General features: G+C 31.3%; 2 protein-coding genes across 3 annotated transcripts in view; both read left to right on the plus strand.

Moving 5' to 3' along the window:
- The window catches only part of LOC131852362 (protein FAM107B), a 37,288-nt gene extending 22,824 nt beyond the window's left edge, over positions 1-14,464 (plus strand). The window contains exons 2-4 of the mRNA XM_059203037.1: positions 1,859-2,069; positions 8,458-8,561; positions 13,970-14,464. Of these exons, the coding sequence (XP_059059020.1) occupies positions 1,942-2,069; positions 8,458-8,561; positions 13,970-14,124 (387 nt within the window). The 5' untranslated portion in view covers positions 1,859-1,941 and the 3' untranslated portion in view covers positions 14,125-14,464. The remainder of the gene's footprint in view (positions 1-1,858; positions 2,070-8,457; positions 8,562-13,969) is intronic.
- A 4,408-nt stretch (positions 14,465-18,872) lies between these two features.
- On the plus strand, positions 18,873-25,818 carry LOC131852915 (uncharacterized). 2 transcript variants are annotated; one of them, XM_059203667.1, is made up of 4 exons: positions 18,873-20,876; positions 22,301-22,492; positions 24,952-25,133; positions 25,551-25,818. In XM_059203667.1, exons 1-4 carry the CDS (start codon positions 18,954-18,956, stop codon positions 25,762-25,764), a joined length of 2,511 nt encoding a protein of 836 aa, XP_059059650.1. In that variant the 5' UTR covers positions 18,873-18,953; the 3' UTR covers positions 25,765-25,818. The 2 variants fall into 2 exon arrangements, with proteins under 2 accessions (XP_059059650.1, XP_059059658.1); XM_059203675.1 differs by lacking the exon at positions 22,301-22,492.
- The last annotated feature ends 533 nt before the right edge of the window (positions 25,819-26,351 follow it).

Here is a 26,351-nt window from a genome sequence, read left to right on the forward strand (position 1 = left end):
CGATTGTTGAACTAAATTTATCTACACAAGTTCCGATTCAAATATATGTCATTTTGTTTATGTAGTACACTTATATATATACAATAGAACTTCAAATTTTTATTTACCTAGTAGTTACGGTGAAATGATAATGATAACAGTTTATCTTTCAAGTATCTGTCATCTATCGTCATTATGTGATCGTTGCAGCTTCTTTTGTATAGAAAATAAATAGTATAGAAAAAGAATAATTGTGGATATCACAATTATTCTTTTTCTATACGCATTTTACTATAATTACCTAGTACTGCAAACACTAGGTTTTTTAATTAATAATTAATTCTGTTGCATAGGAACGGCCTGTTACTTCATTTGAAGTAGGACTTACTACACCAATTTCAACTTTTAAACGTAACTCATTAGCAGGTGAAATGCATTTTAAAAGTTCATAACTGAGTTTCCGTTTAGTAGATATTGTTGAAATGAGGTTACGGTTTGAGATAAAGTTGGAATGTTCAGCGCTCTGCTCTACTGATATTTAATATAGGCCAATTCCGTTGTCACTATTTCTACTATTTTTATGGTGATCTAATACAATAAAAACGTCTTTAATAATAAAAAACATGCTATCATGTAATTAATTAATATCAAATATATATAATAACCAGGATATTTAATATAAAAAAGTATGTACATGATATGAGGGGTTTTCATGAGTAGGTAAATATTATTACCCATTTAAAATAAAGAGCAAACTATTATGATAGTTGACAGCGAAGTGACGCTACAGAATGAGGCCATGATGCAATTAAGCGGAGATCAAGGGACTTCGCAATCCCAGCAAAATTACAAAACAAATGAGGTCACCGTCAAACAATACCCATTTTGTACTTACACAATGTAGATTATATTTTTGGAAACTAATAAGATATTAAAATTTTATATGTATCAAACCCCTTCAAATATTATTTGATTCATTATATTATCTATATTATTGTTTTATATCTGAAATCATAGTAAAAATTTTATATGTCGTTATTAATATTTCAAAATACCTTTAGTCCTTATTAAATTACGAGAATTGTGTCTATTTACAAATATGTAATAATATTCGTTGCAAAGCAAAATTTGCAACATTAGGAAGAAACTCACTATATTGCAACATTGTAGTGCAGGTAGGACATTATGCAAAGCGTGAATGTGTCCGAAATTGAAATACATATCACGAAATAATTTCACAAATATATGCATATTTTCAATATAGAATTTTGTTTCAATATCCAGTAGCAATTTGATGTTTTCAACATATGAACACATTAATTTTGAGGTTTATTTCAAAATATGTATGTTGGTAGTTTAATATTTTTTTTACTTATAAGACGATGCATTTAGTACCGCGACATGTGTGATGATGTCATAACAAATTACTCATTTGAATTCTTTTGAACCCAATCATATTCAAAAACTAAATTGCCTAATCCTTCGATTCACATTCTAAGTAGATAAAAATAAAACTACATCGATGATTTTATTATAAATAGATCAACCATTCATTCATAATGTTTACGTTTGTTTAGTAAATGTTCAGTCATATTTCTAGGAACAGTTGGAGGAATACCGGTACAATGATTAATTATAACTAATAAGTAGATGAATTGAACGTAACTATATTAAACATTATTCTTGATATTAATTTTAATGTTCAAAATTCTTAATATGGTATGGTTATGGTATGGTTATCTATTAGAGGTGCTTGGCTTGCTATCACCTCGTCGTACCTCAAATTCTCAAGTCCATAATAATCTACCGTTTGTTATGTTTACATTTTCAATGATAAACTGTAGGTATCTTATCAAGTGCAACTTTTGTATTGTTTCAGCGTTATCAGTGGGCGCGTTGAGCGGCACAAGCGGCGTGGGCCTCCCCACGCTGGTATCGGATTCAACGCTGGGTGCCGTGGATATGGTCCAGGAAGGGGAGACTGGCGCGGGAAGCGATGGTCTTATCGCTCCGCGTCGGTTGCCCAACCCGTATCTAGAAAGTCCGCAGCGCATGGATCTGCATAGGGAATTGCTCTTCAATCAAAGGATGTAAGTGAAAAAAAAATTTCATGTAATATATATGTACCGACATATGTACGAAAACCATAGTTTGTCATGTACATACGCCGTTCTATGAAAATACATTAAAAATATTTTTACCAAAACAAGAATATTGTGCATAATTCATTTATTTTTTTAAAGTTTGAATATTAGATTCATATTAGATGAGTAACATAAGGTTTTATTTTCCTATGTTTTGTATGTATGATGTTTCAGACATCAAATTTATAGAAGGAAAATATTTTGTAAATGAATCTAACTTTTATGTTGTAAACATACACCTAATAGGTACAGATTGTATTATTAATATTAATATGGTTTATTATATATTATAATGGGCATTAATACAATACTTAAATAAAACCATAAACAATATTTAAACAAAGGCATACAAAAATATATTGTCATTGTGCTAGTTCTTTGTTAGTTTTTGTAATAATCTAAACGATTAGAACATGATATTAGATAATTTTATTTGAATATAGATAATCCTTTACCTAATGTATTTATGACAGTTTCAAGTGCTGGCTAAAGTTCAAGCGCCAGCTATTATTAGAATGACTAATTTCAAATGATGTCGTAATTACGTTATTATTAATGTATGTTTAACAATTTCATAATCACTAACACACGTACTGTTTAAATAAATACCAGACACAATTTGATGAAATGAAATAATTAAATATAAAAAGGATGCAATATTGTACGAAAGATTGTAAGCGGCCCAACCTTATTAAGCTTTGAAAGGAATTCAAGAGCCTGTCGCTATCTACAAAGGCGTGTCACCACATTCATCTATTGTTAGTAAGAGCAGGTACTTCTTAAAAGTACTTTTTGTGCTCTTTACCTAACCTCTGCAAGAGGTTGTGGATATAAAATTTAAGTTTATTTAGAATTTTATAAGTCATACATAATCGTTATCTAATAAATTAAAACAGCCATTAAAACACTTGTATAATCCATAGACAAATGAATATTCTTCATCGATCGTGAATTAGGAGTGTTATATATAACAGCTATAATCCCAATCTTTTGTTATTACTTATAATTACATACGAATTATACGTACATCTAGACACGCGGCAGCGTGTCAAGCCGAGTTTCAAGTAAACTGGCTTGCAGCACCGTGTGTATATTTACACGAACCATTTGGAGCCACTTTTGACCCCCTCATAACTCAAAAACTCTTTCACACAAACCTGTCAAATTTGGTTCATATATTGAGACTTGCGAGATAAATATGTGTTCCAAATTTCATAAACATATCTCAAACGGTTATTTAGATATTAATGTCCAAAAATCGTCATTTTTATCACTGATCAACTATAGATCAAAATTATAACCCACTTCCAGATGACCTAGGAAGTTCAAATTTGGTATGCAGATAGGTAATTAGGTGAATATAAAGGAAAAAATCTGAAACTGGTAAATTGTTATCATTTTACTACAATTTTTCACTTTAATTGATTCTATTTCAACTTATACTGGACGAATACTAAAATTCTATGAAAACGTCGATAGCCACCAATTGACATTGATCCCTGGCGAAAAATCTCATCTTGTACTGGACCGAAAGTAATATTGTATGAAAACGTCGATCATTACCAATTTACGTTGACCCCTTCACATCAGTGTCGATAACTAGCAAACTTCAAATATTGCATTGAGCGGTAAACACTAGTTGCTATAATTTAGATTCTGTCTAAAATATACTCGTACTTATAACTAGGAGTATAGTCGAATTTCGTATTTATTATGTTATTAACTGAGATTTGGTATTAATTATTGGTTCAATATTTAGCGCACATCGATAGTGTAAAATCATTATTTTTATAAATAATTATTAAATAATAGGCATTTCGGTATAGGGCGCCGCGGCGGCGCCGTGTGGGAGCGGTGCGATAAAACTCAATGTTTTGTTTCTGGATATCTAACCTATAAGGTTGCGATTTATGCTACGAAATTTATAGCTTTCTTAAATTATACTTATATATTTGTGATTATATTATTATTACATTATTTTAGTAAATACGTATGGTATAGACAATAGTTTAAACCAAAAATTAATAACAATTTTAGTATAGTTATAAGTAGGAATGTATAGTTAATTCGAGAATGAGAACTCATTGGTAACAAATTGTTTTCTTGAGAATTCAATAGATAACAGTCAATTTGTTACATAATCGTCTTTACGAACTATAACGTGTCAATACGAAGTTTCAGATATTAAATAATGTATATGTTGATAGAGAACAATTCCGTATTTACTTAACATATGCTATTACTATCCACAAATCACAAGGCCTTAGTTTTGGCAGTCCTCTTCTCAGCATAGCCTCCTCTATATTTAATAAAGGGCAGGTTTACGTTGGACTCTCCAGAGTTAAAACCTTAGATGGAGTACGTCCTAACAATTTAGATCCAAGTCACGAGAGCTCTATTGTAGAGTACAACCATCTGTGGACGTTATACCGCCCCGATTTGCCCAAAAATTCCTGATACTGAATTGGCATTGCACTTGAACATTTAAAAGTTACAAGAAAATATAGAAAATAACACAAAAAAAGACAATTATACCCCGTAAATATACGAAAATACAGTAATTTATCAAAAATAAATTGGTATTAATTTAGTTATAAATAAGTACCTCGTATAATTTATGTACAAAAAGTAATGATATCCCATCAAAAACATAAATGTGAAATAATAGCCGAGTTTAATATTATGATATATGGCTTGATTGTTGACTTCTACGACAAAAGAGATGAGATCTAAATGGGTGCCAAGTTCAATGGTCTGTCCTGAAATGTATTTATAACAATATAAAATATAATTTCTTCTTATAACTTAGGATAATATACTGTAGCCTAAGGTCTAACTTGGCTAGTTTTCATATACGAAATATACTGTAGCCTTCGCAAGTTCTAAACATGTTACTTGTCGGTTCCTATTTTAATATTAATAGTAACTAGCAATCGAAAGTAATAATTGGTATATGAGAACTGGCCAAGTTAGACCTTAGGCTACAGTATATTATCCTAAGTTATAAGAAGAAATGATATTTTATATTGTTATAAATACATTTCAGGACAGACCATTGAACTTGGCACCCATTTAGATCTCATCTCTTTTGTCGTAGAAGTCAACAATCAAGCCATATATCATAATATTAAACTCGGCTATTATTTCACATTTATGTTTTTGATGGGATAATTCATATCATCATTAATCTACCTACTAAAATATTAGTTACCAAATAAAAAGCAATGTTTTGGTTTTCTAATATATCCGATGTAATCAATTTTTTTATTAACGCATGTATGTCTATTTTTATTGTTAAGTATTGTTTGAGAACATCTCAACAATTCCTATAGTCGGGTCCTTTAATGATCTGAGATCTAAATGAGTGGGGTACCGGCGCTATTTCTTTGTCGGTTTTTTGTCAGCATTCTTTGTCGGGAATCTTCCTATGAAACATGCCTGCTTCGTTTAACGTTATTAACCCCATTCAAACGTGCTCAAAATGTGGGTACAGCGTGTTGTAGCAAGCAACAAGTAAAGTTTTTGCTAGAACTAACTTTGGATTCTCGATGCACAGGTGCAGTGCATCCTGCCTTGTGAACAATTATTACACATCTGCCGCGTGTGATCGCTCTCTACGCAATGCAGTTTATTTACATGTGTTTCTGTACGACGTATAACATTCATAAAACATATAAATATCAATAACAACTGTAAATACTCAATCAACTTATATTTGACACTAATTTAAAATATTCAAATCTTAAAAAAATATGTATATTATGTTTAAAAAGTCATAGATATTTATTTGCAATTAATTAGAAATATAGTTTTTTTTTAAACTTTATTATAAAGTTTTTAATAATATTATAGTAAGTCTTAGTTTTTTTTAGAATTGTAATGGCCAAAACATTTCCCTTACGAATGATGGCATTATATCAATAATATGCAATGTGGTGTTATGCACTATATAGTTACTCATGCAAGCAATTCCATGGTTATATTTTTCAACTGACCCAAATATAAAATACATAGTAAGACTATTGTACATTTATATTTATTTGCTGTTAATGATGTTTAAGTACACTTACACATAAAAAATATAAAAACAGTGTAACTCATGCCCTAGTCTTTATTCATTGCAACGCGAGATACCAGCATGAATGAATATAAAGAAATGTAAATAAATAAAGAACGAGCAATGGTGAGTGAATAGCAGAAGTGACCTGTTGAATCAGTTCATTTCACCGTCAATACGATTGTCGGCCATCTCGTTCCTGTTATTTCCGTGGCTGCGAGCGACGGAAGGAAGCAATTCCCAGCGCTCTAACGGGAATGCCTCTGTCTACCTACATACCTGTATCTACGCAGTCGCGCATGTCGTATATTTAATAATATCCACATTACAATACAAATGCTGTGACCTCACAGTAGTGGTTTATATGATAAATTGCTATTGTAGTAAATGCTTCTTTGTTTGTTAAATTATGTATATCTTTGTTTGGACTGAGCCTAATTATAAAATTAAAATTGGCGTGGCATAAAGAGATTTTCCTTTAGTACAGTCTTTTTAGTCAATACGTAGATGAACTTACACAAGTATAGATAGGATATTTAATAAAAAGTTGAAAGATAATAAAATAACACTTTCATAAAATTGTAAAAATTTATAACAAAACCAGTAAGTAAAGTAAAACATAAATCGCGCTTTAATGCATGACCTCATGGTTTAAGAACCTGTTTCTGATTTTGGAATTTCCATCAAGGAGTGAAATAAGGACAGATTTTATCCAGAAACGAGCGAAATGTATTGTATACATATGTACTTACAACATTTTAGGTAGTTATTTATAATCACAAATTCGTGTTCATGTTGGTACTATAATATATTTATTTAGGTTTATAATGCATACTGTAGTCAGAGGCATTAAATTGTAACCACCTAACCACTTTATTATACCTATATGTATTTAGTAGTACTTACTATTAATGTATATAATAGCTATTTGAAATATTATAAATTTAAACAAAAACGAATATATAGTTTTATAAAATGAAATAAAAATATGTCACTGCCAAAGCCTTTACTGTGTGTTCGCTTCGAAGAGATCGGAGATTGCGAACTCGATTTAGCTTGAGATAGGCCAAGCCGGTGGCCTCAATCGATATGTAAATAAAGTTACATTTCATCAGTGAGGATTGCACGCGATGTGCCGTGAAGCCGCCGTAATTAGCCAGGATTAAATCTCGCTGATGGTCGGTAATGGACGCGCCAACTTGATTCCGCACTCCACGATCCCAACTAAACTGATTCTAAATGCTCCACTGAATTCCAATTGCAAACCTATTTTTGACTCACAGAAACATGGAAATGTTACGGACTAAACTACAGTAGATAGACTATGTTGTGCTGAAACCCACCAAGTAGGTACTCGTAGTATACACATAATTTGCCATGAGGTCGACATCGTTAATGAGTTGGAATGTTTTAAATTTATATATATATATACCTCTTCTATATTTGTCGGTTCTCGTGTCGAGAAATTATTCCGGTGCAATAAGTTTCGTCATGATTGTCCACCAGCGTTCACTACCTTTTCACGTACAAATCTTTTTTATGTACATCAGGAGTAAAAATATAAAGTAATAGATATGTATGCCTAACATCTGAGACGATGGATATCTGTCCATGGTCTTGAAAACATAGAAAAAATTAAAAATACATGCAGGTTCTGTAATAAATTTCAGAATATTAGCATCAGTAAGTAAAAGTTTTGCTGCATTGATGACATAAGAGAAATTACTTATTTAGTCAATGTAGTTTAGCTACTTTTGTGACACTGGATTAAATAAAGTGTATAAAGAAACAGTTACATTAATGGGTAGTTCAGTAGAGACAGCTGTGCAACTCTATCAATAAAACAATGCAATGTGTTCTGACGTCATAGCCACCAAATAGGACACCATATGCAGGTACCGATTGCGCGTGGGAATACTGTTAAGGAAATGCTAAGACTCGAATGAGTACGTAACTATACAGTCGTCTTGTTCGAATTACATTATACAGTTCTTTTTATTGTTCTAAAATAGATCCGTATTATATATCTGAATATCTCTTCGACCTTCACCTAAACGTGTGTATGTAACTTAGGTAGGAGTTTCAATAATAAATGTACATGCTACATTTAGGGCAATAGATGTAATAAATATGATGAAAAAGTTTGCGTCTTAGCTGCTGTGATAAAATAGTTTACGCTAGATGCAGAAGATCATTGTAAAGTTATGAAATTTGGTATGAAAGTCCTTTAGACTATACTACAGTTTGTTTGTAATCGTAAATTCTTATCTTTTTCAGAGGAAAGAATGTCCTTAATCAAAAGAGTGAACTACAGAAGGCGCTTTCAAAACACAAAGAAAAGCAGATTATGAATCAAGTTAAGGAACACAGGGAAACGCCAGGTAAATATAATACCCACATTTTTTACTACTTATTTTGAAATAAGTAGGCACCTACTAAATGTTAAAATTGGTTGAGTAGTATATTTTGTAAAGCATTTAATTTTGATGTAATTATAATGTAATTTATTAATGTGAAATTTTGTAAGATTACATTACAAGTCAAATTATTATTGGCGAGAAGCGACGCTCGAAGGTTTGTGCAATAAATGTGCAATTTCGTAATAAACCGATTTCCTGATACACATTACAAGCCCTATTGATCGATCGGCCTACGCTATAAATACTAACGTTATTCTGATTAAAATATATGTACATTTTAATTTTATTAGACAATAAACTTAATGCTACCTGAACAAGTCTCGTGATTAATGTTCAGGGAACATTTAGTTCCTGCCGCTTTTATTTTTTGTATAGCCTTCTAGTATTAGAATTTATTTATAAATCACAGGCTAGACATGATCTAAACCCTGTGGAATAGCAACGCATGTGTGGTAGTATCGTCCAGTGAATCTGTAAAGGTCAGCTGGAGCCAACATCATTATAGTAGTCCGAAAATGAGTATCACATGATAACGTGATGTCCGCATATAGGCAACCATTATCGTTTACCACCAAGTGGTCCGTCAGCTTGTTTGTCATTTCAATTACATGAAACAAATATTAATAATCTAGACAAATAGAAGAACCAGGAAATAGAATATTTTTCTTTTTGCTAGGTTATATAGCTAGGTTTTTATATCATTGCTGTAATATATGACAAATTACGAAGTGACACAGAATTGACATACGCAATGTGACCTACCGTTATGTGATCGTCTTCTGTGCAGTGATTGCATTGCATCCTTTATTGAATAGACTAATCAATTTTATGACCTTCCGCTGCACTATATTGGTTAGGTATCTATTTCAATGTGACAAGTTGTTTGTTATTCAAACGAGTACACACTATTGCCTAGTAAAATGTATGTATGATCTGAAAATCTACAATATTTCAAATAAACGACAAAGCACGGGTATTGGACATGACTTCGTATTTATTTCTAAATATGCTAGTTGGCGATACGTGTAGGTAAATTTCAATTTAACAAATAATATACTAATTTAAATACATATTAAGTATTTGTTAATATTTCTATATAGGCTATGTTTAAAATTTGATGGTAGATTCTATGAAAAAAAAACATTATACCTACAGTAAAAAACAGGATGTTAGTAGAAAGTGCATAAGTTTTTGATAGTGTTTAGAAACTGGTTGTCTTAGAACAATTCTTAATTATTTTCTTATTGGTTTATTATTTTTTTATTAATATTTGTTCAACAAATAAGCAAGTTATATTGGTGCATATTTTTGATTGATCATTCTTATCACAAATTATATTATCAGTCGAACGTACTGATTGTTTCTTCTGATTAGAATTATAATATCAACAGGGGGCATAAGATGCAAACAAAAGACAAAAATAAGATTGTCTACATAATGACTGACTTCAGGCAGAGATAAAGTAGAGTATATGGTATACTATGTGGTTATGTGGAGGAGGAGGAAGCGGTTGACAATGTATGACAACTGGCTGGAGGAGTCACATAGTGGGCGTAAAAAATTAATTAATCTATCTCAGGTGTCCCACACCTGGGATGATTCCTTCTTAGATTTTGTGAGGTCACGTTTCGATCCTCCGAATCGCCCCTTACTAGCTGTTCAATCATGTATTACATGTCTCACTGACATTGGTGGTTTTTACTAATCTATGATTGTCCATACTCTTTTGAACTAAATATTGAATAACATCGTCAGTTGCAGGTGAATTGAGATTCTTATTAAATCAATTTATTAATGTGATTAGAATTGATTATTCAAATGTTATAAACAAACGATAATTCTAGAATGGTCAAATCATAAACCAATTGAATTATGATAGTGTATATTAGATAGTAATACAATAATAAAATAATTTAATAAATGATATGATAACTGAATCTTTACGTAATTTATTTATTTACGTTAAATACTTTGTCTAAGTCTTTACTTTTTGCAAATTTTACTCAGTAAACAAAATATAGAGACTATAACTTGTAGGTGTTTTCAAAAGAATAGGGTATCTTGTATGTCTTCCTTGAATTGTTGCTAACTGCTCAGGTTGTTTAATGGTATTATAAAGAATCTGACATTATTTTTTAATTTACTCGTATAGTATAGATGTGAGCTTGCAGGTTTAGAACAATGTTTATAAACAGGGAAAAAGCATATTTTTAGTGTAGTCAGATAAAGTAAATCTCATTTGTTTATTTCCTGACATAACGTTTTACCTTCTTACACGTTCGCATATGTTTTATTTAATCTGTATTATATATTTTAAATATCTTTATTCCTGTTTATATGAACTCGACCACACACCAGTTTATATCTACGTGTACGAGTATTTTTATATTATATTATTTGTTGTGTTTACTTCCATTTTATGGATGCATAAAACATAAACTTTACATAGTATAAATAAAGTTGCTTCCGCTTTTTTTCTTTTATTTATTTAACTACGCAAAGGATTATAATGCAGTTTTTAGCAATAGATAAAGTTATTCAAGAGGACGATATATATGTAAAATATATATACATACAACCGTGCAAAACTGGGACTGATAGTAATTTAGTATAATTTAACAACTTAACAAGTTACGTATTCCAATGAATATTGTGTTACTATGTTTCTCGCAATTTCTCTCGCAGTTAACCATTCCTGTAGACGGGAAATGATTTATGCAATTTCACTTTCATTCTATATTGGTTATCGACATCCATTAAAATTAATCAATGTATTGATATATCGATAAGAATTTTCGTGATGTTTTTAGTTTTCAATGGACTACTAATGTTTTTGTCGTACTTTACTGATTTGTTACTTTGTTTTACTTTATTGGCCGTGAATCCGATCCTTTCACGATTCATGAATTTAAATAGATTGAAATATTTGATAGTATAGCCCGTGTAAACTTATTTAAGTTGTGTCTGTTGCTGTGAAATTATATGGCATCCGTAGCACAGGCTTTGCTACTTTTAGGACTAGATGGCTCTTTATGAGCGCTTGTTAAAGTTATTTTACTTGTTGTATACGTGAAATAACTTATATTGTAAGTAATATGATTAGGTAAGTAAATCTGAACGTTATACCGTTAGATAAGATAATACTTGATGTCTATGTGTTGTATTATTTACACAACTACTGAAAATAATGTTCAAAATCATTGCATCTGAATTTTATATCAAATGCTCCTTTAGAGTGTGTACCTGTAATTTAGGAATACATATAACTACTCGTAACTATTTTAATTGGAATGTCAAACAAGCTGACGGAAACCTGATAGAAGTTGTAATCGTCGCCTATATATTGGAACTCAGCACTCATATGTTGCCAAACGGATAAAAATTATAGCAGCCTGAGACGAGGTTCGAACCCCCTAGCGGTGTCCTCAGACTAAAGTCGTATCCGTCAGGCGGGAGTTAGCCTTCCGCTCCATAAGTTCTTCCGAGGTTTTGGACTGCCATCTGCACTCGCCTATCGTCTGTTGAAGCTGTAAAGGACAACTGCGGCCAACAGCATTAGAGTAGTCCGAAACAACATGTATTGCCATTCTGGAAGATTATGATTATACTTGAGACTAAAGTACTCTATGTAGGTATGACTTTCTATAAACCTCTGTTTACGTTGATATAAAAACTTCAGTATCGAGTATTACTTGTTTCAATAAAAAGTACTTACTGGACTCAGGTTTATTATAATAAAGGTGTACCTACAGTTTATAGATTTTTTTTCTATTTATTTGCTGAAATGTTAGTTGTAACTAGATATATTGTATTATAACACGTCCATGGTGTTATCTCTATGAGACAGCTCCTTTGTTTTCCTTTCTTAATAGTCAGGATTGTATAAAATAATTTTGTTTGGTTCGGGTTCACTGTCAGGTGAATGACCTGTTTGCAATTCTGGCGATTAAGTACACTCAGCATCACAGGAAATCATAATTCGAGATGTTATTAATTACAATTACTAATTGATTTTATTCATATTATATAAAATTAATTTGTAGAAATTCATTATAAAGATTTCGATTCGAACCCAATCTTGAATATTCATAGTCAGGTCTATGGTTAAGTATACAATGTACATATATTAAAATGGTATAGACTATGTTATATTTCCATCCCTGAAATAAACACAGACCTAAAAATTGTGACTTTAAAAATATTTTTAATCAGTACCGTTACTAACATACGTAGTATGTCTGTAACTATAATCATATCTTATGTATGATTATAAACCTAAATCGTTTAAAAAATGTTAGTATAAGTGCTTGATAAGGTGTGATAATTTACAATAAAATAAGATTTAAGTACCTACATAGAAACCAGATACAATGAATACACTTGTTTTTATTTATTGTAGATCTTTTTTCAAAGTAGTGGTTTTACTTTTTATAATTACGAAATTAGTATGTATTCAAAAAGTTACTTCACGTAATATCTTCTGATATTACGTGTTACGTAATTTATCTGTGTCTATATTTTTATAGTATATTTTGATATACTATAAAAATATAATATAATAGCAGGTATAAAGTGTTTACAAAAAAAAACAGTGTGTAAAACAGAATTTCCAAAAAAAAAGTTGAGCAAGTTTGATGCTGACTGTATCGATTACGACCGATGGTCGCGGGTTCGATTCCTCGCACGGCACAAACATTTGTATCAGTTGACTAGTTCAAAATACAAGCTCTGATTAGCTTGAAACTAGATGGCGCTGTGTGAATTGTCCTGAGAAAAAAAAAAAAAAAATTCCACCCGGTCTTGTAAATATGACCAAATCGTAAAATATATTCATATCGTAGTAGGTGTTTTTACTGAATTATAATGATATGATGTACCTTAATAATTCGTGCCTCCACTAATCATCTCTACAACATAATAATGATAATAATATCAAGTAGGATTATGACGTATAATGTCAGCAATTAATTTCGTAAGTTACTTTACGTAAGATTTACAAGATACTGTATCTTGTTAATATTATAAGCGTGGAAGTTGGTTTTTATTTAGTTTACTTTATTAGTTACTCTATCAGGCAATTACTATTGAATAGATTTTAATGAAACTTTACAATAAAATGGCTTATAGGTACATCACAATAACACATACCTAGGCTATAAATTTCACGCGGGTTAACCGCGAGCATAGCTATTTTATGAAAAAATGTATTTACGAACGTATGTATTTTTACATATAAACTTTCCTATTAAATAATAGAATACGTGTATATAAAAATATCTTAAAACAATCATGGATTTCAGAATTAAATTGTACATTCATAATTTATAAAAGATTATGTTAGTTTAACATAAATCATTTTAATTCTCCAGAACTGGAACGGGCTATAGCGGAGAGGGCACGTCGGCTAGAACAAGGCGAACAGAGCACAGATGAAATAGAACCTGGAACTAATCCGACGCTGCAGGAGGTGCGCGCGCGGCTGCGACATGCTGCATCGCCATCTCCTGCTGCTTCCGCTCATTAGTTCTATACCTATATAGTACCTTACATCAAATACATATTCTTACCTATTTTTAAGAGTATACCGAAGTCTAGTAATGTCTGCAATTTTTGTCAATTGTCACAACTTTACTTTCCACAGCTTGTTTTCATAAGTACAGAGTACAAGTGCACTTACATATATAGATGAACTTATATTCCTCGATTAATTTTAAAAATGTCTATAAATCTTAAATTGGCATTTTATTTCCACTTCACATCTGGGTATTTGTTTATATTCTATTTTGAAAGTATTGTATGATGGTTAAGTGGGAGTCGTTATATAAATATAATGTTTTATGTCACTATAAGAACATTTTTATAATAATCATAGTATGTGTGATTTTATTAAATTTTTACAGTTAAAAGAGATGTTATTAGATTTCCGGTATAATCAAATTACTGAACTTATATTCTTAGCTCATGATACTCGAGCTACATTAGTCAGTATACTGAGCTGCTTCCAATATTAATTCCTCAGTATATTTGCGTGTAATTAGCGCCATCTGTTGGTGTGTACATTTATTACATGTACACAATTTACAGAACTTGTATGCGACGCTAATGATTACACCCTTTCGACGTGCTTTTGGTACAGATCCTAAAGGGATACTGTACAATATTTTCTGGCTGTTCTAAGAGAAATGGTTTCTAAACGCATAAAATGAAACATGTTGCATTGAGACAAGCATTTTGTAAAGTGTGAAGAGCAAGTGTGGTTTATTGGTGTGAATGGCTTTAATTGCCAAAGCTTATTGTTATTATAAGTTATATTATTTTGTATTATATTATACTTTTAAGGCTATAACAATGTTTGTCATCGAAACTAAAACACTTTAATTGTCGCAAATAGTCGATTTATTTTTATCAAATATTATCTACATATATTAGGTATTTCGTTATGATATTTAACAGAACTATAGGGGAGTACAATATAGATATACGAGAGTGCAGATTACAGTATCTATGTACTGAATACATACAGCCTAATAATTACGTACCTATTCTAGAACAAATAATTTATTACCATATACCGTAATATTCATATTCAAGGTTAATTAATTGTCTCTTGATTTTTAAATATAGAATAGTAGATATTCATAAAAAAATATGTTTACAATGATTTGTATGCTTACCCTAAATTAATTAGCTTTTTCTACTATCTACTTATGATGTGGCAAAAATCGACTGAGGGCTCGACTGCATGAGATATATTAATAAGGGTAAATGTCGACTTGAACAGAAGAAAAAAATATTTTTCTAAACTTTTTAACGTCACAAACCTTGACATTTCGTACCTAGTGAGTACTTAGTGTTTATTTGTAAGCATTTACTGTTCTCGTTAAACTTCTGAATACATGTCTATACTTAGATTATATAGATATACCTATCGATGTAATCCTCGTGAAATATTTTATTACAATAATTGTAGAAAGTAAATAGATGTTGGCAATTATAGAATATATGATTTAGATTATATTACATTATATTCATATTTTAATGACAGAGTAGAAATCTTAGGAATGTTGCCGAGAAAATAGTGACTTTAATAAATAGAAGACCACTCATATCGACATCTATGTAATGACAGTAGAAGTCGAGAATATATCTATGTATGTTATGCACCAATAATAGTTGACCAGTACGTTTGAATCAGAAGTGTTCAATATAAGTGATAGATGAGAAATATTTTTGTATATTTATGTAATATCTGTAGATTGTAGATCAATTGCCTATAGTGTTTCAGTCTTACTCACAGGACTAATACTAACGGTTCACAATAATTGGTATGATATTAAATATATATTTGTTACAATTTAGGAATCTATATATTGTATCGAAAAGATTGCCAGATTCAGATTAATCATACAGACTATCCTACAGGATAAATAAATTGTAATATACAATTTCTATTAGCCAAAAGTGCTCATTAACATTTTTTGTAATGAGAAAAGAGAAGTCTATAATGTCAATATACGAGTATGTGTTCTAGTGTACATAAAAATTTTAAATAATTTGATCATAACATACTTCGAATATAGCGAAACATAGTCGTGAGTCAAAAATTTACTGAATATCACTAGACACACAATATCTCAGAAAATATTTCCGATAGGCATAAGTCTCATAATTTTGAGATTTTTGTATATTTCCTGGTTATCTGGCAATCCTAATGAAAGCCATAATTGAAAAGTGCAATAAACTAAGTCGGTATATTGATTTTATTTTGACAAAATAAATAATTTGATGTGTAAAGATAGATATTATTATGTACAGCTTAATGAAATATAATTTCAATATGAAATTTGTGAGTCAGAAGAGATTAACAGACAGTTACATATAATTTCGCAGTAACTAAAATTATAATTAACCTATTCCTAGTCAGGTCACAGATGCTTTTTGAAATTATAGGTTTTAATTTTGCATTGATTTATTTTCACAATGCCAAATATAAGCATAATAAATAGTCACAAATATGTATGAATAATTACTGGATTGTGGTTATTTCTCTAAGGGATTCGGAATTATACATTACAATACAATTAGTAAAATAAGTAAATAGTTTTAATTTCGATATCGATTTGTTATTTATTTAAGTATTCATCTATATATTCATCAAATAGTTTGGTACCGTTGAAGATAAGATACCACTTATTTTTATTTAATATTATCTAAAAGTCTAAATATTTAATAATACTTCTACGATGTAGATCCATCAGTCCCTATTTTTTTATGAAAACTATCTTAATAAATGTCAAATTTCGTTCTCTCCATTGTGCCTATTGAATGTTGTTTATTTTCAGAGTATTAGTTATATATGGTTATAAGGTAGATTTTATATAGGATGACGATTCTCACTAAGATGTGTAGCTTACTAAAATTACTAAGGAAAAACACCATTCCACTTGTTATTCGTTCACTTGATCGTTTGTTTTTAACAATATATTACTTTTATATGTATGTATTACTTTGAAGTTAATACCTACTGTATCTTAGTACAAAGTGGCGTCTTCTTATGAAGAATATTTGTGCTCCAAATCCGGAAGCTGTCATTATCGTGGCCATTTGTGTTGGATATTAAGTAGTATTAGGTATTTTACTCTTTGTAATAAATGTTCGACCATAAAGCTGTATCAGAACTAAATGATTTGCATAGACAAATAAAAATGTTTTAGCGTACTGGTTGTCTCATTACAAAATATATCCCACAAAAACAATGCTTACCACCAAATGCATAAATGTTAAAGTCTTATTATTATGAACTAAACATTACAAGATACATAATCTTCTAATATTCTAATAAATATTCTATATCTTTGAGATTGTTATTGAATTTCGAATTTTGTCTCTCTCTGTATAAAACGGGGTTGCAACGACGTTTACAAATGTTCCAATATGTTATAATATATGAAAATCTCTACCTACTATGTCCTTTACATATAATGCTTAGAATAGATCCATGTGGTGACAGCGCACGAAAACCACATGTTACCAGTCATATTCATTGCCATGACATCATAAGAGGAGATTATTATTAATCCTCTATTGCAAAAAAAGAACAATCTAAACCAGTAGTAGTCACCATAGTATATATTACGACTGATATAAAAGAGATTGTATGTATAACTTTAATTTACATCAAATTGAAATAATAATAATAATAAACGGAGCAGCATCTCGACCCAAGCTGAGCAAAGCTTGAGTTACGGGTACTAGACAACTGATATAAATACATATTTCTTAATAAATTATTAATAACACACATATGAAACGCCTAGATCAATACATACAAATATATACTTTAATAGAATGTTTGTACTGTGAGAAGAATCAAACCCACGACCATCGGAAGTAAGGCGGTGTGCAAAACCGCTAGACCATCGATGAGTCAATTTCTGCAATACTAGGCGTAAGATAAGGCAATGATTTATCAAAAACAGCCTGAAGCTTATTGCGCACCTAGCATATTGTTACAGAAAAGAGATAATTCTTGGCCTAATTGGCGTAATTGGATAGTTCTTTTTAAGGAATTGCAAAAGAATAGTAGTTTTCTTTTATAAAATTTAATCATATACATTTTGTTAGTTTTGACAGATTGCCTACATTTAATGTGTAGGCGCGTGCGGTCTTCCAATTGGCAGTCTGCATCCCTCAGAATGGAGTAAATATACGTAATTATCCGAAGTTAAAGCTAGGTATTTAAAATTTATGCTTGGTTTGAACATGAAACTCATTATTAAATATATGTGTATCTATTTACTTGTATAAAACTCCATAGTTTCTGTTTTTTTAAATAACAAATTATTAAAAAAAACAGAAATTAATGTTCATTTTGTTTAGCTAGTTAGATAGTCGTATCTTACATCAGTTATTATGCCAATTAGCTGTCTAAAATAGGTAGTCATATACCTACTTGCTATCACCAACATGGTTTGGTTGATTTCTAACGAGCGTTTAATTAAAGTTTCGATGACGGAAGACATACTAGTAAATGACATGAAAAACTATTAAATGTTTGCAATGCATAATAATGAATAATTGTAATAACGTGATTTTTTTTCAATAGAACACTCTACCAATGAATAATTAACCAGGCGAAATTTATTGAGTTCCTCAAGCGTGAAACGCTTTCGTTTTCGTAGAGGACGGGAGTCACGTCTACTGGTGGTCGCTGAAGTGCACTACCCCTTGCGATTTCGAAGCACCGAGTACTCTCGTGTCCCTGCATTCAGTTACTTCTCGGTGCCTATCCAGAGCCGACGCTCTCGTACAATGTAAATTGTGTGTCTTCTCGTACCAGTGAACATTGCAAATATGTATAGCAAAAAGTTGTGTGTTGCGATAATTGTACTATTAGTTTTTCAAGAATTTACTGAAGGAAGAAAATCTAGAAGAAATCCAAGGCCTAAAGCTATCGAAGATACGACTCTACAGCCCAGCGTTGTTTCTTATTCGACTTTTGGGTTTAATGATGTTGGATCATTTGATGGTTTTGTTCCTACTTCACCAGACTATGCAAATTACCTTACCAATATAAATCAAGAAACATCCACCAGATTATATGCCCCGGCATTTCCTACTGCGTTAGACAATACTGGATTTAGTAGTAATTCTGATTCACAATCTGATGGACAATATTTTACTAGTTCTGATCACGGAATATTACAGTCTAGTATGGTAGAATATCCGAAAAATATACATTTTTATAACACTCCTTCTTTTGATGAAAATTCTAATAAAAATTTTATTGCTAAAGGCACATTTAGAGGTGTTTCTGAAGAAAATGATTCTCCTGTATATGGGACTAAACTGGGTTCGAAAAGTAAGAAAATGTTAAACCAATTTAATGACACTGAATTCAATATATATACTAGCGCAGTCATAAGTCCTAGTGATTTGTCATCAAATTTTAATTTCCACTATGGTCAAGGTATATCTGAGAATAAACCGTCTTTTGGTGAGTCACCTAATAATTATCATATTAATCCGGGCAATATTGGATCTCGTCCTATTGATCAGTCTACTAATCTAGATGATTTTGACAAACCAGAGGCCAGTAGTAGTCATGGATCGTTAAAATTTCCAAAAGTTATTGATTTTACTAAAATGAGTTATCCTGTTGAAATAGGCAATAAATATATTTCGGGTTCATTCAATTCGAATAAAAATAGTGACAAAGACAACTCTAAGAATGAACAAGAAGTCAAATACAGTGAACAAATCAATAAATTTACGCATAGTGCTCCAATGTTTAAAGATTCACAAACTTACACTAGAAATCATGAAAAAAATATCGAAAAACATACATCTTTTAATCAAGACTTTTCTGATAACTATGCAAATTCTTCACCAGTTAAAACAAATTTCAAGGAGATTATCTCAGAACAAAAAAATAAAATGAAATATTTCAAAGGCAATTTCAGTACCGAAGATAAAGCCTTAAATCCCCAGAAGGGTTACGAATATTCAACTAACTTTAGTAATACTAGTTTTAAATTTGATTTTGTTGAACCAAAGAAACCATTTAGTACAGATACAGATGAAGTAATCCCCGCAAGTAGTAACGTCGTTGATTTAGCACATTATCAATTTCCTGAAATAGATTACACACGTTTTAAAAAAATACCGGATATTAAAACTCATTATGACTATGATTATAATAATGCACTATCACAAACAAATAAAATAAAGCCAACAGAAGACTTAAATTATTTTAAAAATTTACATGGTTCTTTACCGGCATCTACGACAAACTGGGGGAATGTTTTTAAATCTACAGATTATACCACTTATAAGAATCATGCAAGAAAGCCTGTTCAACTCGATGATATCACAAGTGATATTGTCCATATACCTAAAAGACCTCACAGTTCCAAATACAGTAATAACAAAGACATTGAATATACATCAAATGATTTATCTAATTCAAAAATTAAATCCTACAATTCTAAACTCAAATTAGGTAAGGAGTGGAATTCAGATATGTACAATTATAGATATAAAACCGAAGAGGATTTATTGGGTCTCAGAAACCATGATACATCGCATCCATCATACCTTCCAACATTTAGACCTAATGCAAACGAGCTGTCGGATGATAACGAATATTATAAAAAATTAGTAGAAAAATGGAGACAGTCTTACTGGAAATCTAAATTTAAGAATTCATATCCCGACTATGAGAGCTATTCTACAGAAACAAAACCAGTTCACGTACCTATACCGAAACCTTATCCGGTAAGTGACATTTATTTTTCCTTAATGGATAGGTATAAGCGTCAGTATTGAAACTTATATACACTAAGTATGTTATGTATCTAACTATTAGTTATTATGTATCTAACCATGATTAAAAGACCATCTTTATAATTATGTAGCAAAAAATTGATATGAAAGAATGCGGATCGGAAAAGCAGACGGCGTACGTCGCGCACTAATTTCCTCGCTTACCTACTATTTACTGGTCAGTAAAATGATGCGTGTTCAACCTGCTCAGAGAAATCATGATATTATGTTCCTCTACTGCAGATCCAATACTTCAAAGGTTTTTAAATTAGTTTGGCTGCTAGAAATAGCAATAGCTATATGACGGCAATGACAGATACAATTTCTGAATATTAACATAACTTAGGTAGATATTATTACAGAAAAGGTAACTGACTCTAGTAATGATAGAAAGTGACAATCGAAGTTCGAAAGTTATTGAAGTAAGTACTAACAAATCGACGGTGTAACTGGCCTTTATACAGAAATAATGAATCCATGGACCTGCAAGTGGTCATGGTACATTAGTTTCGACTAAGTCTAGAGTGAAAGCTAAGGGATGGTTATAAATCAGCATATCTGAAATAGATTTTATTTTACTATGTATGTTTTTTAAGGAGAATCAGCAATCAATACCAGTAATTATGGTTATCTACTGGTTTCTAAACTATCGAGAAATGTTATATAGACACGCGTTCTGGTTGTTTACTTATATTAATCAGTCCGATATATTACAATGCATAATGTAAAATATTAAACGTCTAAATAACCCATATCACTGTAGAACTTGAAATATATGTATATACATTCTCCATAAAATAATGATTAAGTACAGAGATCTTATTTTCCAATACTTTTGGGTTTATATGTATATTACTTACTGTGTATATAGTGTATAATATGTATTTCGGCTGCGGATTTTCATTTATTAAACTATAAATAACCGTGTAAGTATATTTAAATTGGCATGCATGATATAGCACTTCTATACAAATGATATTCTTCCTCTTTTATTCTTCATTGGCATGTTTTATAAATATTATGGTATGAAGCAGAAATGACTATGTCCAGTACTGCTTTCAGCCTTGTCATTTAAAACCTAGACAGGGTAGGAGGTACTCTTCATATTTTGTTCTCTAATATAATATAGACAGGACCCACCTCTCCAAAACCCGTTAATGCAATACGTCATCTATAATATTTTAATGAAACGGTGATTAAGGTTAATGTTTCAAAAAAATGTACAGATGTATCTACCAAGGATAAAAAACAATCATACAGACAATGAATTCAAATGGTTCGATATTTAGTTGTTCATTGTTTCTAAATCATAACGGCTTAAAAAAGAAGTACCGCCCTGAAGAAGAAGACGACTGGTGATGGCTATTGTGTTCCAGATAGAAGTTCCTCATCCAGTGATAGTGCCGGTGCCGCAGCCATATCCGGTTCGGGTTCCGGTACCAAAACCCGTTGCGGTTCCGGTTGTGCGACAAATCACTGTACCTATTGAAAAACCAGTGCCTTACCCGGTCATCAAAAAGGTTCCATATCCCGTAGAGAAGCCCGTTCCCGTACCAGTTGAAAAGGAGGTTAGTGCTTGATGCGCGAGGAATTAGCGAACGTAACAATAGCCGTGTCACCTGATGACTTTACTCGGAGCGAAGTGGATTTCATAGGAATTACTGACATATTGCTAGTAATAAACAAAGTCAGGTCGACGTCCACGCGGTCTCTCTCTACAAATGATTGCGGTAAATGCCTGCTCAATTCGGTACAGTGGGCTAGCTGACTTGACTTAATTCTTATTCCATCATCTACAGAGGCCCTGCCAGCGAATACCGTTAGTCACAGACACATCAACATTTTATCATCATCCATTAAACAATAATAGTTATACAAAGTCGTGCGTGTATATAAGTAAGTATCCATAATGTATACCTACTTTATTTTATATCTCTTCAGATTAGTGATGATTATTTTGTCCGCCAAGTGAGTTATTAGTGTGTCTCTCAATAAATCTAGGGTACAGATTATAAATTTAATTAAAATAACAAGCCGTGACAAGTATTTTAATTAAAATACTAATTTTATTTATTACGATAAGTTTTCTGTTGTTAATTCCCAGCAATATATATTTGTTTTAGTAATTAAAATTGCATTATTAACAGTTAATTATATAACATAATTAACAAATGTGCTTACATAACTACAGTACAGACTAAACATATTTACAAAATTATCTACTTATATTATGAAAGTAACGATTGAAAATATTCAATGTGTAATGGATAGTAACGGTTTAAATTACCACGTACTTGTTAACTGCGCGGAGCATATAATAAGTATGTACATATTAGAAAAACCGACCGATAGTATAGGCATATGATCATAATGTTGTTTTTCGTTGAGTTAATTTAGAAAGCGATTTTTCTAAACTCTTATTATATTATCAAAACGGATTTACCTAACTTAAGAATTGTATAAACTATTATTTCAGATTTATCATCTGTTTCGTGTTGTCACCATACATTTGTATATCTATAAATTTTCGAAAATTAAATGCATGTACACCTATTGTACCTATTGCTTTCACAGGGATTTTATTCATGACAGTTTCTTGTTTCCTCTACGACTAAAAACTTCACAAAGCAGTTAGACGCATGACTAGATTCAAGGGAAGACGTTTTTCTCTGCCATCTATCTGGTTTTGTTTCTTTACATTTGTACAATTATAATTAAACTAAATTGCATGACTGATTGTTGAGATGTATAATTTGGTCCAAATACTATTAATAATTTAATGTAAAAAACATAAATATTTGATTTAATATCTTATGACAAAACAATGTAGCTATTAAACATTCTACGCAATTAAGAATTAATTGTTTTTGTTGTAATTAATGTATTTATTTACTTACTTTATATGAGAGTAATACGTTGTGAGCATATAAGTTGTTATGACGGCCGTTTCAATTATTGTTTTATAGTCTCAATCTAAATATTTATTATCGATGTACACTTTTTATAAAGTCATCTGCCTGGGTATATCTATGTCACTTATTTCAGTAACGCCTCTAAGTAACTTTTTTGTGTTTCGTTTGAAGGGGTATAAGGCAGTGGACATTATGGAATACAGGGGCAATACATTGTATTCTTACAATATAGTATCGCATTTGAGGTAAGTACTAGGGTTCTTGGATACAGTTGACACTCACGATGGTGAGTGTCAACTGTATCCAAGAAAGAAAACAAACAAACTGACGGCCCACCTGATGAGGTGGGCCGTCAGTTTGTTTTCTTCTCAAATAAAAAGACACACAGGATTCGTCAAGACCTTGAGTTTGAACAGCCGATTGAATCATCTTTCTTGCTCTTAGAGTATTTTATGAATATTTACCTTTTTATTTTTATCTTACGACAACCTAATCTGGTCTTAATGAACACAGTGCTCCATAATAAAATATTCTAATCTGGTTAGTATTTTTATTATAGTAATGGAAACTGGTGGATAACTACAGAGTGACATTTAGATTTACTCGTGATCATAGAGACTGGCTGTGAAAATTTAATATGTTTATGTAACATATGTTATATATCTGATTTTTTTTATTGCCATCTGGAAGCACTACAAACCGATAAGTGGGGTTTCCTTTATGGGCATAGACACTATATACGGGCATGAGAAACAACGTGGATTAAGTATATGACTACATATTACACTACAGTTTAACACATTACGACGTGAATAACTTATTTTGTATAATTAGATTTTTATATACAATAAAATCAAAGTCCAGTAAGTCCATCAAACAGTACATCCAATATCGATCCAAGATGGATGATATTTCAAGTTTACTCTGATTGTGTGTGCGGAAATAACTTAAAAACGGCGTCACCAATTGTTAAAGTATAGAATACATAAATGGCCAAATATTTTTGTAAATGATAGTGCTGAAAAATACATGGAAATTTTAATTCGTGAAATATCCGTTTACTATATTTTTTTATTACAAATGTCGCATTGTAGATAACAATATTATTTACACAGGTTCAGGTTCCAGTGATGCAACCGTATCCTGTCCATATTCCACATGTCAGACCCGTATTTCATCATTCGAGACCACCCCGTGAAGAATTTGAATCCGATGTCCGCAATGAGGATGATGACGATTACTTCCCTCGTCCGGAAGGCAACAAAAAAACGTATCCATACAAGAAAAAGCCGAGAAGGTAAGAGCTATTCATATCTTCTAGCTGGTACCTGGGGCATCGCAGCCACTGAAGAAATATTTGATTTAAGCGTACAATTATTATAGACAGACATACAAATGACAGTGCGTAAAAGTTATATGTATATTTTATATTTTAACAAGCTGACCCACACAACTTCGTCAGCGTCACTTTTTATCAGTTTTTGCAACAGTCTTTATTGCAGTTATCTTAGCAGTAGTATAGTATTAGTCGCAGTTATACGTACATAGATAAATATAGTATTCATTTATTATCTAGTATCTAAAATAAAGGTACCTTGAACTGTCACTACATTTCATTTGTGTTATGTATTATTACAAAATAATGATTCGCGTGTTAGATTACGTTCGTGTGTACTGCACAGTTCAAAGCCTTATGATAATGATCTGTTTTCAGCACGCGTAATAGAACCCACAGACCAACACGCACTACTTACAGCACAGCCAAGAAGAGACCAAGACGCCCCGCAGACTACCGCACCAGAAGGCCCTCTTCTACGCACGTGGACTTCCATTATTCAGCACCGTACAGACACAGTGATTACGATCAGGAACAATTTGATGAAACTAGTGATTATTACTCCTATTGCAAAAGAACTGGAAACTGCTAATTGTCCTAGTGCTGGTCTTTCGGGTATAACTTGTGTAAATTAAATTCGTTTTACTATGATTGGAGAGACCTTTGTAATTTAATGAGCACGGCTCGTGACGTCTGTCTTTAGTCGATTTTTTATTGTTTTAATTCATTATTTTCGTCTCTCTCTCTTTACGTTTACGTGCTAATATTTAAATTTCTATTTATTAATAATTCATAGTAGATATTGCGACTGGCATTTAAATTACTTGTTAAATAATATTATAGCATTTGTTGATTGGTATTGTATAATTATATTAAGGTTGATTGATTACAAGAGATTGTAAAAATATATTTAAGTTAAGGAAAATTGATGTCTTTTAATGCATAATACTACAATTTTTGGGAAAGTTCATCTCTACATATATGTTTTTGTTGTGGATATGAAGTCGTTTTCCATTGCATCTACTTGTATAGGTAGAACTCTTGGTAGGTACCACTGTCTTATCTATTTTTAAACCGTATCGTTAAACAGTATTTGATGCATTGTTTTATTTTAGTTTAAATCGATGCCCATTAATGGATTATCTGTTAAAATTTCATAATACTCTAATGCCAGTAGGA

This window comes from Achroia grisella, unplaced genomic scaffold (assembly GCF_030625045.1).
Source record: "Achroia grisella isolate CSIRO2021 unplaced genomic scaffold, CSIRO_AGI_Agris_v1 utg1179, whole genome shotgun sequence".
NCBI classification, from domain to species: domain Eukaryota; kingdom Metazoa; phylum Arthropoda; class Insecta; order Lepidoptera; family Pyralidae; genus Achroia; species Achroia grisella.

Bases quoted from the DNA above. Each gene is read 5' to 3' on its own strand.
- LOC131852915 (XM_059203667.1), top strand. From the start codon at position 18,954: ATGTATAGCAAAAAGTTGTGTGTTGCGATAATTGTACTATTAGTTTTT. The intron at 20,877-22,300 runs GTAAGTGACATT...ATTGTGTTCCAG, and splicing joins CTATACCGAAACCTTATCCG to ATAGAAGTTCCTCATCCAGT. The intron at 22,493-24,951 runs GTTAGTGCTTGA...TTATTTACACAG, and splicing joins CCGTACCAGTTGAAAAGGAG to GTTCAGGTTCCAGTGATGCA.